The 17871-nt window shown below is 46.1% G+C and overlaps 2 protein-coding genes across 6 annotated transcripts in view; one reads left to right on the forward strand and one right to left on the reverse strand.

Annotated features, from left to right (window-relative positions):
- PNPLA7 (patatin like domain 7, lysophospholipase) overlaps positions 1–13832 on the reverse strand; it is a 120385-nt gene extending 106553 nt beyond the window's left edge. For 3 of the 5 annotated variants that reach the window (XM_075906006.1, XM_075906004.1, XM_075906008.1), the window contains exons 1-5: positions 6769–6828; positions 6291–6365; positions 4825–4912; positions 2114–2196; positions 12–100 (exon numbers count right to left, since the gene is read on the reverse strand). In XM_075906006.1, the coding sequence (XP_075762121.1) occupies positions 12–100; positions 2114–2196; positions 4825–4912; positions 6291–6365; positions 6769–6822 (389 nt within the window). In that variant the 5' untranslated portion in view covers positions 6823–6828. Of the gene's footprint in view, positions 1–11; positions 101–2113; positions 2197–4824; positions 4913–6290; positions 6366–6768; positions 6829–12119; positions 12155–13643 lie in introns of those variants that run through there. The other 2 variants (XM_075906005.1, XM_075906007.1) reach the window with 2 other exon arrangements.
- MRPL41 (mitochondrial ribosomal protein L41) lies at positions 13829–14387 on the forward strand. The gene has a single exon (XM_075906016.1). It carries the CDS (start codon positions 13878–13880, stop codon positions 14283–14285), a length of 408 nt encoding a protein of 135 aa, XP_075762131.1. The 5' UTR covers positions 13829–13877; the 3' UTR covers positions 14286–14387.
- The last annotated feature ends 3484 nt before the right edge of the window (positions 14388–17871 follow it).

The following is a 17871-nucleotide window of genomic DNA, read 5'->3' on the forward strand; positions in this document are numbered from 1 at the left end:
CGGAAACATACCTCTTAGCCAAAGACAAAACCTTTGCTCTTTTCCGCATCCTTTGGCGAGGCACCATGTTCCCAACCAGAGAGTTTGGGAGAGTTGTCACCTACAGGAAACAACCAAATCAACAACCTCTGAAAGTCCTGATTCTGCCAAGTCTCACACGTGTGACACTACTGGAATCCATGAAAAGTTAGCTCCACATGTAAGGCTTTGTAGGGTCGGGGCCTGCGCAAGCACTAAGACGCTGTGGTGCTACAGCATGGCATTCTCTTTTTAGTTTCATTATACTTTTAACTATTTTAGACAGCAATTAAGAAAATGGGGATGGCTGATCCAGAAAAATCTCAGACTATTTCTGACCAAGAACTGGAAGCACTAGAAACACAGGAGTAATCGTTTAAAGTGTAAATGTTAATCCAGCAGTTGCTGATGCACTGAGGTCTGATGTAAAGGAGGACACCTGCTGTACTATTTAAACACCACAATAAATGCAGTAACTGGAGTGCCCCTTAGTGGAGGAATGTAAATATTGCAAGATCAAGAAAAATAGGGCACATGGCACCATGAAAATATAAATAATAAATATTTAACATAGAACTTCAAGCCTCTTGGTCAGGTCTCCAGATACAGATTCTCTCATTCAATAGACTTTTAGAACACAGGATCATTAGATAGCACAGTTAAAAGAAGTCAGAACAAGATTCCTAGAATATAATGGGATTTCAGCCACAATGCCCAGCGCACATTTTCTATTCCTTGCCACCATACATTATCCCTTATGTCGTTACATGAAATATCCAGCGCGCGCGCACACACACACACACACACACACACACACACACACACACACAGAGCAATCATTGTGACACAGTTGTCAGAATCTTAATTTTTCTTTCCCTTTAATTATCTTGCACTTCATGGACTGATTAAATTAAATAGATCTAGAGAGAAACCAATCAAGAACTCCCATGAATGCCATTTTTAATCAACCAACTATTCAGATTAGAACTAGAACATGATGAACTTTTTACCTGAAAGGAGAAGACAGCTAGAGTCTGTCATTCTTTATGCTTAAAAGCTAGGGAGCTGCTCTAGGTGTTAAGGAGGATTATTGAATTATATTGACATCAGTAATAAACCAGCACACCAAGGTCTTAGCAGCTTTTTCCATATGAAAATGAAGTAATTTTAATTAGCTTATTGCCAAATGTTTTATCTAAGGTAAGTTTTATGTATGCGCCAATAAGGAGCTAGAATCTTAAGGGCAATATAAAAAAGTTTATTTATTCATTTTTGTTAAGTGTGAAAGTATATTAAATACAAATCCCCATTTCCCATACTAAAATTTCAAATTAGAAAACTAGTTGTGAATTGGCTCTCTACCCCACCATTCCATCTAAGCAGCTTTAAAAGGAGACCACATACAGAAAGAATCCTAAAAATAGAAACAAGGATGGAACATTTTTCAAAGGTGAACTGTTCATTTTAAACTCTCTTTCTCTCTCTCAGCATGTAACATGTACACATTAAAAAAAAGTAACTTCACGCACAGAATGGTCTCAGGAGATCACCAAGTCGAATACTTGAAACAGGTTTTGAAAAGTAGGGATGAAAAGGGCGACTTTGGATGGTTTAAGGACTACTCGTGATGTTTTATATTTATGTAGGCTAAGACCTGGGCACTCATCTCTCATCCCTCAGATTATAAAACTGGTAGCCATACGATTTAGAAAGGAATCTCTCTTCCACACACAAGCCTGCACAACTAGACACATGCATTCTTTCCAAGAATAAAGAGGAACTTTTTCTGAAACATCAGGCATTACCAACTGCCTGTTAACAGGATACCAACTACAAAACCTATGGTCTGATCAGGATGACAAACTCAATGTATTGGAGACTTCGCTTCTGAAAAAAATGTAGTGAGACTTATTAGGCTGAGCCCAATATTCATGGTAAGTAGGTCAGACATCTGCTTACTGTGGATATTAGGTAAGTTAATTATGGATAGTTGATTATGGGAGGTATTCCAAGGAACCTATGAATATCACATGGTCTTCCTGGATTTTAATCTTTATTTTCCATCCTCCCTCCCCTCTTCATTAGATGTACTTGCCTTTCTCATGATCTTGCGCCCATAGAACATTACTTTGTCTCTTTTGCGAAATCTGTATTGAGGCACTTGTGGCTGAAGTTGTCCTGAAACACAAAAGGATCAAACAACTCTGCAGATAGTTTGTAACAAGGGGGAAAAGAAACATGCAGAAATCCATGTGAAACTCTCAACTGTTCCTATTGAAGACCAGACCAAAACCCCATTGCTCTTTAGCATCATAATTTCAAATGAATGACAGGAAAGAAACCTATTCTGATTAAATACTCTTTGGGGATGATGAAACATCCATGTTCAAGTTGTCAGTGGACAGATTTAACCTGGAGTTACTTTTGGCTCATAATGTAGCTGATTATGGGATGTGTTCCAAGGAACCTATGGATGTCATGGGGTCAAAAACTGCTGTGGAGCTAGCAAACAAAATAAGGTACGGAAGTCAGAAGAAGAGACTTCTTCTAGTCAGCCCTGACAGCAGCACTGACCAAAGGGAGTCAAAGTTTGGGGGTTATTTAAAAAAAGGGGAGGGAGAGAGGGGATCAGAACACTGAATAAGAGAGGGAAGAGAAAACAAAGACTTTTGCAGAAGTCTCTTCCTACCATCCCCTCCCAAAGGTGGATGTCTAAGCTTTATTCCCTGAAGCTTGGATGTCATTCATTCAAACAGCTTTAAAATTGTAGGTGCAGAATCTCTAGTGCTGAACAATTGCCTGTCTGCAGCAGGTGATTTTAGGAACCACTGCCACTTCCAGAACTCCTCTTTATCTGGAGCAGGGCCTGCTCCAACAGGAAGGCACAGGATCTGAAAGAAAGATGCTGACTGCAGTTGTGTATTCATAGTCCTTTACCAGAACAGGTTTAGATCCTAGAAAAAGCCCTTAGCTATGGCAAATTTATGCTGGTTCCCAGAGGTGCCAGTTTTCTAATGTGCCAGGCAGTACACCCCCTCAGCACCACCCATGCTCTCACCTGCACTTCACCCTAGGGATGTTCAAAAGTGGTTAATTAGGTAACTATGTAACTGTTACATACTGATTGCTCGGCACTATAAAGCTTATACTGGGAGCAGGGCCGGCAGCCAGGACACACCAGGAGCCAGCTCCTAGCTGCCAGCCCCACCCCCAGGGAGCCAGCTGTGCTGCAGGCTCTGCAATATAAGCTTTGCACTGCCGCGCCCGCAGCACGGGGTGAGAGCCAGCTGAACGTGTCAGCTGTTTCACATTTACAAAAAAAGGCTTTTTAACATCTCTACAATCTATTTCCTTTTTTAATGTGTCTCACAGGGCCTGTCATGACCATAAGGGTTAGCCAGCAGCCTGGGGACTAAAGGGTTAACTATGTCCCTTACCTAACCAGGTAGCGACAGACAGCCAATAGAAATGTAGGTAGGAATTTCAAACTGGGACAAAGGAATGTTGGGTTTTTCCCTTTTGGCCCTGAGCAGCTGCTCTCCAGCTACTGAGGGGGACAGACAAAATGTCTCGCTCCAAGAAGACACTTCACTATCTGTAAGTAAGGTAAAGTTTAGATAAATCCATTAGGTTTTCTTGTTTTATGGTTTGGGAATGGGAATCTGATGTCTGTGCATTTAAAAAATGGGTTTTCCTCTCCTTTGTAACTATACTCTTGGCCAGTAGCGGTGTTCCCCCATGAGTATATTAATTGATGACTTTTCCATCTAGTCATTATGCTTGTAACAGGAGTGTTGTGATGATAAAAAATAAAAGTTCTCTTTCTTATTAACCTGGTATTGGTTAATGTTTGTGTGTCCTGGTTTTACAGTAGGGCTGAGATTTCCCAAGTGATCTCTCCCCGGCTTTCTTATCATTACTTGGATGGTGGCAGCAGATTTTTATCCCCAAAATCTAGGTTTTTAAGAATCCGGGGGGGAAGCTTTATACCAAAGCCTGGAAAGATGAGATTTTGGGGTACTTTTGCGAGCCCCCATTTCTACATTTATCATGCCAGAGTGGGGAAAAAACCATGACTGGGCCTTTCACCTCTCCCGCAAAGATTAGGACTCCTATTGCTGTGCGCTGGATCCCTCAGATGGATGCCCCCAATTTTCATCTCTGTCCCACTCAAATTCAGTGATGTTTCCTGATTACACCAAATTATTTCGATTTTGACTGAGATGCCACAGAGGTTACTACATGCTAATGGAATTAAACCCACCTAATTTAAAGCCTACTGAACATCAACAGTTAACACAATCAACAATGCAACACAACTGTTGTGTCTCTTAAGGCAGAGGCAAGCAAAAATACGACCTGCAAGCTGGATCCAGCCCACCAAACATTCAGAGCAAGCCCACCACAATACACTGGGCTGCCAATGTCCTGCAGCTCAGTGGGATACTCAGGCAGGCTTCCTGCCTGCCATGCCCCCACTCAAAGGGGCCAGTAACTGGGCCTAGCATGTGCGTTTCTGCACAGTGCATGCTATGCAGGAAGAGGGGGGGTCTCCACATATTGCTCCCAGCCCAGCACAATCCTCAGAGCCCCCATTGGGCACACCCCAACCCACTGCCCCAGTCACAACCCAAGCCCTCTGCACTTCCTCCTACACCTCTGCACACCCACCCCAGATCAGAATCCATGTCCACGCTCACACCCCTCCTACACCCCAATCCCCTACCCCAAGCTGGAAATACCAGGGCAAATGAAACCACTGAGAAGATTGTGTTTTTAAGCATGTGTAGCAAGTTGCATACTTACTAGATTGCTTCACCTTTCTGTAAACGATACACACAAAAATCCCTATAAGGGACAGTGCCACTGCAGCGCCAATTACTATCCCAGTTAGCTGAGGGGAGAAGTTAGGAAAAAGATTTAAGGAATATTAAATTTTGCTAAACCCTACTGCAAACACTCAGCAAGCGTGAGAGTGGAAATTCAGGGCATGTTCAGAAATCCTCATTTTGAAAAAAAAATTTAAAAAGAGACAACCTTAATATAATTAAGTACTGCCTCATTTAATCCATCTCAGTCTGCCTCCCACATACTCATCCCTGGGATCCTTTGCTTCTATTTGAAGGACTCATGAATTGAATCTGTAGTAGGACATGGGGTGAAAAACAGAAATTGAAACTCCACTTCATGCACTGCAGTAATGTGAGATCACAAAACCCAGGCAAGCTCTCACCAGCCATGGGGGGAATTCTGAGCCACTGCACATGCACATAATTCATGTATGCCACAGATTTTTTTTTCTCTGCAGAAAATATATTCTGCCCAGAGGTGTGCTGCAATTACATCTTTCATTCAACAGGGGCTGCTGTGGTACCAAAACAGAGGGCAGCCAGCTCACCATAGCAGTCAATATGAAGCAAGCCAGAGGCTGGCTGTCTCAGGTAACATGGCTGCATGGGCAGGTGAGGAGAGGAGGGATATGGGGGGGGTGAGGACTGAGGTTCAGACGGGCTAATGAGAGAGGCAGACGAGGGCAAGGGCGGAGTGGGAGTGCAGAAGACAGCAGGGTGTGCAGGGCCACATGGGGATGGCAGGGTAGGAAATGGTTCACTGGAGTGCAGGGACACATAGGGACGGGGCGGACATGTCTGGCTAACTGGGAGAGATCAGCCAGGGTCTGCATGAAGGAAGCTCCTCAACTCCCTAATAATCTCTCCCCTCCCCTTTAAAAAAAAAACAAAAAAAAAAAACAAAAAAAAAAAAAAAGTTCCATACTTCTCCCGCCCACACTCAACAACCTCCAGGTTCACGCCCAGGCTGCTTTCCAGCAACTACTTCCCTCTCCCTCAGCTTGTGTTACTCCCGACTCCCCCCAAGCCTTTGCAGTGCTACTGAGGGGGTACAGGAAATATGTGCTCTATTGTCATTTAAATGAATGATTATGCAAAGTTCTGTATTAATAAAATTAGTAAGGAATTTGTCAAAAACATTGCCTGAATCCTTTTTGTTGTCTGTATATCAGTAACAATACTTCTTGAAAGGTATTTTGAAAAAAAGATTACTGAAATAATTGAAACCAGCAGGATAATATTGTATAAGTTTGACAAATAAAATATGCAGAATCTTGCAGAATGTACAAATATTGTGCACAGAATTTTATTTTTGGCCCAACTTCCCCCATGAGTACTGACTGTACCCAAGGGGTCATGCACAGGAGGCTATTTTTACACACATTTTATCTTGCATCCAGCCAATAAAAACTGTATTATTACCATAGTAGTTTGCATTCGGTCTTCTATGAACTGAAGAAGACGTGTTTGTAGATTTATGCCCACCGGGAATCCACCCTAAAGCCAGAACAGAAAGGGACAATTAGTATATTTGAGGAAAAAGCTTGCAAAAACTGAAGGCTCTTGAAAAGAGTATGTATACACACAGCAAGAAATCTCCATAACAGTATCATTATCCAGTCTCATGTCTCCCGTGTACGGTGTCTTCCTTTCAACCACACAATAAAGCACGTTAGGGTCCAATGGATTATGTGAAACACAGGGTATGACCTTGTGGCTCCTTATTCATTTCTACTCGTTACAAGTATTTTAGAACATTAGGCTCCAGATCCCTTTGATGTAGAGTGCCCCACACACAGCCACAAAAGAGCTCACTCAGGAGCTTCCCTAGTATCCAAACCAGTAAAAAGTGATGAAATCAAACAGTCTAATCCACCAATACCAGCCCTTGTGTTCCTACCTCCCCAAAGCCTGGGCACCCGGATGGTAAACAGAGCTGGGCCATTTCAGTCATGGAGTGTGACCCAGAGACCTCTTGGGACAGCTGGCAGAGGGGAGGCTCTCACCTAACGTCCATACCAGTGTGTGCAGCAGGAGAGCATTCCCACCCAACAAAGGCCTGAGGCAGGCAGGGCAGTCGCTGTGAGTACAAGGGAAGTGACCTCACAAAGACCTGAGAGAAGAGGAGAACACAAGGGGGAGGTGGTGACCTCACAGAGACCTGGAGCACATGGAAAGATCTTGTTAGAGCTGCACTTACCAATACAGACCTCTTGTATCACTTACCAGGTTGCAGAGCAATAGCTTGATTCAAGGAACTTACAAGTGCCTCATACACAGTCAGCAATGCTTGTAAACTCCACAAGCCAGGAAGTTACAAGTGCCACGAGCACTACAGGGCTAGGGACAAAGACTGCAGACCCACAGATTCCGCTTCATTTTGTAAGTGTGTGTCCCACCGTTACAGAGCTAGCTGCACCCTCTGACCTCTTCCCTGGTCTCAGAAAGCACCCCCTTCATCATAGGTCTCACACGCATAAAGGGCCATGCTGGGTCAGTACAAAGGGCTATGTACCCCAGTAATGTGTCTTCTGGCACTGGCCAGTACTAGGTGCTGCAAAGGGAATGAACAGAAAAGGTAACCATCAAATGATCCCTCTCATATCATCCATTTCAGCTTCTGACAGAGACCAGGGACTCTATCCCTGCCCATCCTAGCTAACTGCATCAATAGACCTCCTTCACTTTTCTCAAATCCTGTTATAGTTTTGGCCTTCGGAACATCATCTGGCAAGGAGTTCCACTGGTTTACTATGTGTCGTGTGAAAAAATACTGGCTTTTGTTTATTTCAAACCACCTGCCCATTAAGTTCATTTGCTGACCCCTAGTTCTTCTGCTATGGGAAGAGTAAATAACATTTCCTTATTTCCTCTCACACAGTCATGATTTTATAGCAAATTTCAGAACAGAGGGGAGGATGAGAAGGAGAGATAAATGTCTGTGAACTAATGTTCTGAAATTTGATTTGTCCTTTTCATACGTGTTCACTTTTTTTGATTGTATCCCTTTGGTATATATGGTTGTGCCAATTTTCTTCCACAATTTGATCTGAGGAAGTGGGTCTGGCCCACGAAAGCTCACCACCTAATAAACCATCTTGTTAGTCTTTAAAGTGCTATATAGTCCTGTTTTTTGTTTCAGCTAGACCAGACTAACACGGCTACATTTCTATTACAATACTTGGTCCGTAACTCGAAGTGTTCGTAACTTGGATCCCATAGAGTTACATGGCGACCGCGCTGTTCGTAAACCCGGATCGCCATTCCTAACTCGGATCTGCATTTACGACCGCTTTGGTCGTAAGTGCAGATGGTCGTAAGTGGAGGTAGTCGTAACTCAGGGAGCAGCTGTACTATAATTATGCCTGGTTGTCATGGTCTTGAGTTCTGCTTTTTTTGTTATGTTTTTAAGTCAACGTTCCTCCGCAGAGTTCCTTTGCTTTTCATTTTAAAAAAAGTTGATTTTAAAAAGAGCTTTCTAGGCTTTAAGGTTTCAAATCCATTTTCCCCAATCATAATGAATGCCAACTCACTGTGCTTCCCCAGGTGCCCGTTGCTTCTAAATGCAGAGCAAGAGGGCAGGAGAGCGCTAAAGCTATGCAATTTAGAAACAAAAGCCACCTTTCTATCAAAATCAGTTCTTATATTTTAAGAACTACACCAATATTTTGTATTAACGTCTTATGTTTCTAAACCAGGGCTGGGCAAAATACGGCCCGGGGACCAGATCCAGCCCACCAAGCCACCGGATCCCACCCGCGGACCACCAAACCGGGATCCCCAGTCACACAGCGGTTTAATCCCTGCAGCTCTCTGCTCTGTGGAGGGGGCTTCCCACCCCCAGCCCAATCCTCAGCTCCTATTGGCCAGAAACAACTGGCCAATAAGAACTGACCTCAGCTAATCTCTCAGCTTCTATTGGCTGGAAACAGCCAGCCAATCAGCTGAGAGATTGGCCTGCGAGACTGGGGCAGTGCAAGCCTCTTCCGGACAGGAGTGGAGAGCTGCATGGAGGGAGCAGCCTGAATTTTCAAGTGGGTTGGGGCTACAGCAGGCAGGGAGCCCATCCTGCCTTGGGGGTGCTGCAACCCGCTGGCCAGGAGACACTTAGGTAAACTCTTCCCAGCCAGTGCCTGCCTCTGGCACCCCAACTCCCTCCCTCAGATCACCATCCAAACCCTCTGCACCCCGTGCCCCAGGTGACAACTCCCTCCAGGAGCCTGTACCCCCTCTTCTACCCCTCCCCCAGGCCAGAATTCTCTCCTGCACCCACACTCCCTCCCCGACCCTACACTCTGTCCCAGGTCACAATCCCCTACGCCACCCAAACACCCTCTCAGACCCCACAGTCTCCTGAACCCCAGTCCCTTACCCCATGTGTCCTTCTGCACCCACCCTCCAACTGAGACCTTGCACCCTCTCCACAGAAAAGTGAGGCCCTTGACCACTTATCAAAATCTTGGAGTGGCCCCCCCCACCAAAAATTATTGCCTACCCCTATTCTAAACACACACCACCATTCAGGACTGGTCTATACTATGATTTTAGGTCGAACTTATTCATGTTAAGTGGATTTTCTAAACAATGGATCTCCACCACCAAGCCCATTCCACCAACTTTAAGATGGCTAAAGTCGATATCTGTGCTCCTTGGTGAGAAGTAATGCTAAATTTGATCTTGCACAGTCGGCTTTGGGGTAATGCAGATGCAGCATTGTGAAAGTCAATGTTCATAGACTCTAGGTGACCCAATCTAACCAACACTTTCAACTCTGCTGTTCTCCAGGTGCACAGGAAAAGTTCTGGGAAAATCTGAATTGCATTTCCTGACTGGTCAGCAGGCGAGCCCAGCAGCTGACCATGAACACCAGGGTCACAAAGGAGTTCCAGCCTGGAGCGTGCAGGCCAGGCAGATACAGTAATTTATATAAAATCCATCAAATATACCCCCTCAAAAGGAATTATTCTGGGGACTGTGACGGGGCAGACAGGCCCCGCACTGAAGGGCAGAGAGTAGCCCAGGCCCAGCTGACTGAGAAGGCCCCGCCCATCCAGCTCTGCTGGGCATGCTCCCAGCAGAGCCAGAGTATAAAAGGAGAGAGCCCTGCAGGTAAGGAGGCAGGTGGGGGAAGGAGTAGGTCAGACTGCACCCCCCTCTGTTTCTGCAGCAGCTGATGCCAGGTCTGCAGCTGACCCGGTAGCAAAGCCAGCAGCCACCACTGCCTGGGAAGGAGGAGGGCCCGCAACCCCAGCACCAACCCCCCCCCGATAAGGACTAGGCTTGGTGGCAAGCCGGGGTACCAGGGCACGGTGGGACGCAGCCCAGGGCAGAGGACTGACAAAGTGGCTCCGTGTGTAGTGGCTGGATTCCCCGCCGAGCAGGCAGGAGCAATAGTCTCTGCCTAAAGGGCCTGGGGCTGGGACTCGGTGGAGAGGAAGGGCCCAGGTCCCCCTAGCACCCTTTTCCCTACCCTGGACAAGCGACTCCCTGGCCAGGAGAGGCTTTTGTTGTGACTAGGATGCAAGGGCCGTATATACCTTAGCAGAAGGTCATAGTGACTGGACAGAGGGGCCAACGCGTGGGGACATCCAGCGAGGCGGCCCCAATTCTGGGGGGGAACCCATCCCTTGACAGGGACATTCTATGGCCTGTGCTTTAGGAGTTCAGGGTAGATTATCACAATAGTCCCTTCTGGCTTTGGAATTTAGGAGTGCTAAATGAATCTCCTACATTAAATCTGAAAGTCATTAAAAGTTTTGTTAAGGAAATCAGATTATATCATACTTTCAAAATAAGAACCAAGAAAGATCCAGTTCAGACTGCCTAAGTGCAATTCAAGAAAAGGCGTATACCATTAGACACTGGCACAGAACAACTCAAATACTATGTGACAAATCTCAGAGGTGGAACCATGTTTGTTTTTGCAGATGAAGACTATGAGAAGTCCCGACAAAGTGATTTTTACCTATGATAGATTATGAATAAAATGTTAAGTCTGGAAGGGGCCACAGGACTCCTTGTTCTTTCAAATAGTATGGAAATCAGTTTCAAATTATATAAATAATTCTGCTACCAATCTTAGCAGTCAGTTCCAACACACACAATATTATACAGGAAAAAGTCTAAATGACCTGTTTCCACCGTACTTTAGATTCCTCTTTAAAAGTTAGGTTTTTAACTTAGTACTAATGATGCTCATCACAGCTGCAGAGGGAAAGTAGCAAAGCACTGGTCATTTCAGCACCCGTTATTAAGAAGAACGCTACATGTAGTGGAAGTGGATACCCAACTATGGATGGAGCGGGGCCAAATCTGCAGATACAGGGCTCTGGGCAGAGCAGGACAGACATATGTCCTGGAGTAGTAGCCAGGAACTTGGGTGAAGGATAAGAGTAGCAGAGCTACCCCCAACCCACGTGGTCAGAGGGCTCAAGAACAGAAGGGGCAGACAGAAAGTTTCTTCTTTCCTCAACAATAAGCCAGGTGGGACAGGATGGGTTTAAACATACGAGACTCAGTAGCCAAGATGGAGTCCTCCAAGATCCAGTCCGGCACATCAACAGGAATGCCAGCAGTTGGGGGTCTACCGTAGTCCTGATTCTCCTCCACCTGCCTACTCCTTTCAATATTCATTTCACCTTGCTAGTTGACATCTGGTAACTTCTGCTTTGATTTGAATTCTATATAACAGAGGTGGATTAAGATTTACTGGGGTCTTGGGCACAAAGAACATTTAGGCCCCTCACATCCACAGAGCTCCTGCTCCTCTTCTTCCCTTCCAAGCCCCAACCACGTATAGCCACAGTGAAAGACAAGTTGAGTCCCCTGGCAGCTTTCTCGAGCTCTTCAGTCTGTGACTATATTGTTGAAACGAAAAGGGATAACTTACCCGAGCAAAATTAAGCACCTCTATAAGCACTAGCAGGATTGGGGCCTGAAAGCTCCAGGGCAACCAAATAGGTGTGGCAGTATATCAGCTGCACCTTCCATTGTGTTACTTTGGTAATGCCTGGGACTACAATGAAAGCTGGAGGAGACATGAAATGCAACTGGCTGAAGCCAATCATTTTAAGGTTTTGGAAGGGAAAAACAAAACAAACCCTCATCTGCCATGAGTCTAAGAATAGTTCTGTATTCTTTAGTGAATTAGCCAGATGTTATTGAACTGGGCACGTTCAAGTCCAGATTTTGGAAATACCATGAGTGCTTGAATAACTCAGAGTATAAATATTAAAACCCAGCATATCATACCTCAACGCTGAAGCTGTTGTCCTCATTACCCATCTCTTCGGGGAAGGAAGAATGAGAGAGAGAGAAGAAAACCTAGTTAATAAGTGACATTTATCATTCCCAGTCAGCATTAACATCCATAATGTAAAGTGTTTGAGAACTAACACTCCAACCATGTTTGTTTATTTATCATTACAAGGCATTTGTCTTCATCGTCTTGAGAAAATACATTGAAAACAGAAAGTTCCTCAGTGAAGGAATAAAGCATGGATGAGGAACCTATAGCCTATTGTTTGCCTTAATGCAGCCCGCAGCTTGGGGCTCTTCTCTGCCCGCACAGTCAAGCAAGCCAGTGCTGGTGCTTCAAGACTCTGAACCTCAATGCCCCCCATGGTTGCTGGAGTGCCAAGGCCAGCTCCACGCTATCGGGTTGGGGAGCCTGCAGACTCTGTCTGGCAGTGGGTCTTATGAAACTTAGTTTTTCTGTTCAAATTATGAAAAACATTTTCTGCCAGTGTACAAATGTAAATAGATAAAAATATTCAATATATAGCAAGATAATGAAATTCACTTAAAAAAAAACTTTAAAAAATTACAATACTTACCCTATTATGCATGCCTTATTAAAATAAGAGGAACCACCCCCACAAGTATAAAGGACGTATATGATTCTATATAATTTATATGTGAATTACAAAACGTAAACTGAAAATTAATGTACTAACAGGCAGTGGATTCTTGCCACCATTAGGTGTTGAATATCATAATAATGTTATTTGATTTTGAGAGAATACATAATGCTGCATTTACTAGTGCACAATGCAGTATCCTAAGTAGTTACACTAATCTTGTATTTTTCAATCTGTGGGCCAGAAACTGTCTTAAGATTTCCATCCACACCAGCATTCAAAATTTGTTGAAAAGAGACTGAAACCACTGCAGTAAACGATAGCTGTCAAAATGGACATTTTATGGTTAGCAATCTTTATTTTTTATTGTTTATTCACTTAAAAGGCTAGTCAGTTTTATTTTTTTAATCCTTTTTCTTTCATTATAATCATCAGAAAGGGTAGGCAGCTATATTTTGTGCCTGGGCTAATACAGTTTCGTGACGATTTCGCAAGGTTGGGGGGGAAATTGACTCATAATATGCTCTGACATTTTGTTCATATTTGATTCTATTTAGACCCTTATCTCCTAAAGACTTAATTTCCCACTAACACTGCTCACACCAAAGAACAGCGAGGCCCAGCCAATGGGGATATTCGCTGTGTGTAGAACGAAGCAGGCAGGTCTCTGCACAGGCTGGAGGCCGCCCCCTTATCACACCTCTGGGCGCAGGCGGGAATGTTTTCAGCCCCGCTTGGCCGTCGCGGGCCCGGCCCGAGCAAGGGGCCCGACGCGGCGGGTCGCTGCTGCAGACTCTGAGCTCAGACGCTCGCCTCACGCCCGCAGAAGCGGGTCTAACCCCCCCCCGGCCGGGGCCGCTCCTAGCGCGCGCACAGCTCAGAGCCCGGCCCCGGGGCCGCTGGGCGGGAAACTCACCGAGCGGCCCGGGGTCTCCTCGCGCCCGGCGGCGGCGAACGGGAGTCAGAGGTGAAATGTCAGGTCAGCAGCCGGGGTCAAAGGTGATTCCGGGACCGGCCCTTCCGGCCATCGCGCCGCGTGCGCACGCGCCACGGCATGACGTTCCCGCCCCCAGCACGACTCTGCGCGCTGATTGGCCAGCGCCTGGCCACGTGCGGTGGCGGCAGCGCGGGGCAGTCTGCAGGCGTTGCCATGGGGCTGCTGAGCGCGCTGGCCCGCGGCCTGGTGCGCGGCGCGGACCGCATGGCGGAGTTCACCAGCAAGCGCGGGCCCCGCACCCACCGCAAGGGCCGCGGCGCCCAGCGGGTGGGCTTCCTCGGCGCCGGCCGCGGCTTCGTGCGGGTGCGCGCGATGGTCCCCGAGTTCGTGGTGCCGGAGCTGAGCGGCTTCCGCCTCAAGCCCTACGTGTCCTACAGGGCGCCCCGCGGCGCGGAGCCGCCCCCCTCGGCCCGGCAGCTCTTCCTGGACGTCGTGGCCCCGCTCGTGGAGAAGGACGTTAGAGCAGGGACCTTTGACCCCGGCGCCCTGGAGCGGTACGGGTTCGAGCCCGCCCAGGAGGGCCAGCTCTTCCAGCTCTTCCCCAAGAACTACGTGCGCTAGGGCGGCGGCTCTGCAGGCACTCGGAACGCGAGTGCGGACTGGACACTCCGGCCGCGGGGCCGCCTGCTCCTGTCCTGTACCGATTAAAGGCCGAGCTGCTGACTTGCTTTGTGTCACTTTGAGGTATCGGGGGGGGGGGGGGGGGGGGTAAAAAGCACAACCAGCTTTGTAACTCCCGCAAGCAGAGCATTGAATATAACCAGCCTTTGCCATGGCCTGTGCTCATTCAGCCACGTGCGTCCATCGTTACATGAGGTAGGGATACAGGTACTTATCCTTGGGGATATTAAGCTAACCCCTTGGGACGTTTCCATCTTCCTGCTATTATGTGAACAGATATCAATCCTGGATGAAATGGAGTATTCCCATGATCAAAGCAAAACTTACAAAAGAACAGGAACCTTTTGGCCTAAGCTATAAGCCGTCTCAGTGATGGGAACTGGCCTGTTGGTTACATGTTTAGGTTTCAGTATGAGACTATTCCTAGTTTCAAGGCAACTTCTCTTATGCATGTAGTTAGTATCTGTAGTATTTATGTATAACTGAGGCCAGCTCCTGAATCAGGCAACTGTTTGCCTGTTAGAACATTGCACTTTTTAAAGCTTCTTGTGTAAAGAAATCAAATTAACCTTTTCAGTATCTCTCACAAAACACAACAGGGAGTACCAGCAGCTATGCATCATCTCAACCTAAGTGAGCTAACAGTACTTCTGTTGTGTAAGACTTTTAAAAATTCTTTTTCTCCATTAACTCATTTTGCTAGAGATGCAAAAGGCATCTCTGCGTGCAAATAAGGCATATACGTTACATTGGTAAGAATAATAAATGATGTTGCAATGTTCAGGGGCCAGTGTTGGAAAGCACAAACTCCTAGCTGTGCTCCAGGTCACAAAGAAAGTGTGCTAGGAACTGTCCATCTTTTGTGCAGTTTTACAGCTGTGAACCTTACACTCGAAGTCTCACTGGGGTTTCTTTGTACAAGGAATCTTACTCTGCTGAAACAGGGTATTGCTCCATGAAAATTAACAGTAAGCTCGGGAAAGACAATGACTGAGGGGTCAGGTGCTGACCTGTGTTTTGGGAGATCCAACTTCAAGTCCCTACACAAGTGACTTATTTATAAAAACAGCTTCAAGGGGAGAGATTGAAAAATAACAATATCAGAATATCTCATAGTCCTCTGGCTAGGGCATTTTCCTGCCATATTGGATACCCAAATTCCAATTTTGTTTCCACATCAGGCACAGGGAGGAACTGAACCCACATGAGCACCCTGACTCCAGTGGTTCCCAGTTTTTTCTGAAATGATCCACCACCTGCTTTTTGTCTTTTGAAAGGACCCACTATTACTACTCTCCCCCTTCACTTGAATCCTCTGGTAGCCCTCCTGCTCAGCTCTCCCTACCACCCTAGTCAGCTCCTCTCCCCTCACAGCTGGAGGGCAGTTGCTTCCAAGCTGCTGCCTGCCTGTCCACTTGCTGACTCTGGCCATTTCTTCTGTGTGGCTAGCATCCAGATCTCCCTTTTGACTCCACTGCCCAGAGTAAGATCAAGGCGGAAACACAGAGGAAGTGGCCTGAGCCAGATCACAGTCTATTATGTCATGTGCCTTAGAAGCTTTCCTTCATGCTGCTGCTGCCCAGCAGACAAGTGAGGAGCAACTGTAGGCACCGCCTTGACCCCTCCTACAACCCATTGTGGAGAAACACTGCAACCAGTAGACCAGTGGTCTCCAACCTTTTTACACCCAAGATCACTTTTTAAATGACAGACCAAGCCAAGATCTACCACCCCGCCCCGTCCTTGAAGCCCTGCCCTCTCTATTCTCCTCTTTTCCATCACTTGCTATCCCCAATCCTTATACCGCTACTTAAAAAAAAAAAAATTCCCACCATTCCTCGCAGCTACTCACCTGTGCTGTTGCTCAGTGAGTAGCTGCTCCTCAAATGAGGAAATCTAATGTAAATGTACTGTGCAGGCGCACAGTTCAGGGGACTCGAGCTACTCTTAGAGCCTCCGAGATCTACCAGTAGATTGCGATCTACTGGTTGGTGACCATGGCAGTAGACTAAAAAGTTATAATGGGAATCCTGCTGCCCTGGCCCTTTATGAATCTCGTTGTTCTTTGCATGTCAAAATGCCCAAAATTGAAATGAGACATTTCAAATCAAAATGTCTTCAGAATAGTCAGTAATATAAAATCAAGTCACTCAACTCTACACAGGTTTGCTATGTCTAGACTGGCATGATTTTCCGCAAATGCTTTCAACAGAAAAGTTTTCTGTTAAAAGCATTTGTGGAAAAGAGCGTCTAGATTGGCACGGATGCTTTTGTGCAAAAGCATTCATGGCCAATCCAGATGCGCTTTTGCGCAAAAAAGCCCCGATCGCCATTTTCGTGATGGGGGCTTTTTTGCTCAAAACAAATCTGAGCTGTCTACACTGGCCCTTTTGCGCAAAAGGACTTTTGCCCGAACGGGAGCAGCATAGTATTTCCGCAAGAAGCACTGATTTCTTACATGAGATCGTCAGTGTTCTTGCAGAAATTCAAGTGGCAAGTGTAGACAGCTGGCAAGTTTTTCCACAAAAGCAACTGCTTTTGCGGAAAAACTTGCCAGTCTAAACACAGCCGAATTCTAAAGCACAAGGGGCCTAGGAAATTCATGTTGTTCAAGTGCTTGTTCCTATGCATTCCAATTAAGTCTGTGCAGTGGCCAGATTTTCCCATAGTGCTTTGAACACCCTCTGTAGTTGTGAATTCATGATGCCCAAGTTAGCACCCTGTCAACCAGCCCCCTCTTTAGCTCCTTATCTCCGCCAACTATAAACTGGAACATCCCACAGCTCTTGCTTTCCTCTAGTTGGGGTGTGTGTGTGTGTGTTTTCAATTTATTGTACTTAGTGTACATAGTTGACCCATCAACACCAGCTCCATCGGCAGTGATCATGGAACTAGGGATGTTAAATATTGGCTAACTGAATAGTCAATTAATCTCATGAATTATCAGTTACTTGACTAATCTGTAGTTTCCAGGGGCGCCAGTCCCAATCCCAAACAGCCCCCTGCCACTCCACACTGCTGCCTCCTTACCTGGTGAGGATGGTTAAAAGGGTGCTAGGACTGGTGTACACTCCCTGCCAGCAGGACCTGGACCCTCCCTGCAGTCACCAAAGCCTTGAGGCCATGATTACAGTCGGTGCCGGTCCCGGGTACACCAACAGTGCTGGTGCCTGCTCATTTCTCATACCTCCGATTCTGTTCCTCGTTTTGTCTCAATACTTTCACAGGCATTTTACATTTGGTAGACTTAAGTCCAGAAAGTGACTTGTTTATTAATCTTTGTTCTCAGCAACATCCCATATGCATAATAAAAGTACAGAGTGATTAACAATAATCTAAACTCTGTGTCTATGTCTAGACTGGCCAGTTTTTCCAGAAAAACTTGCCAGCTGTCTACACTGGCTGATTGAATTTCCGCAAAAGCACTGACTTCCTACTGTAAGAAATCAGTGCTTTTTGCGGAAATACTATGCTGCTCCCGTTCAGGCAAAAGTCCTTTTGCGCAACACTTTTGCGCAAAAGGGCC

The sequence above is a fragment of the Pelodiscus sinensis genome, chromosome 22, assembly GCF_049634645.1.
Source record: "Pelodiscus sinensis isolate JC-2024 chromosome 22, ASM4963464v1, whole genome shotgun sequence".
Lineage (NCBI taxonomy): Eukaryota > Metazoa > Chordata > Testudines > Trionychidae > Pelodiscus > Pelodiscus sinensis.

Excerpts from the sequence above, each read along its gene's own strand:
- MRPL41 (XM_075906016.1), top strand. The coding sequence starts at position 13,878 with ATGGGGCTGCTGAGCGCGCTGGCCCGCGGCCTGGTGCGCGGCGCGGAC.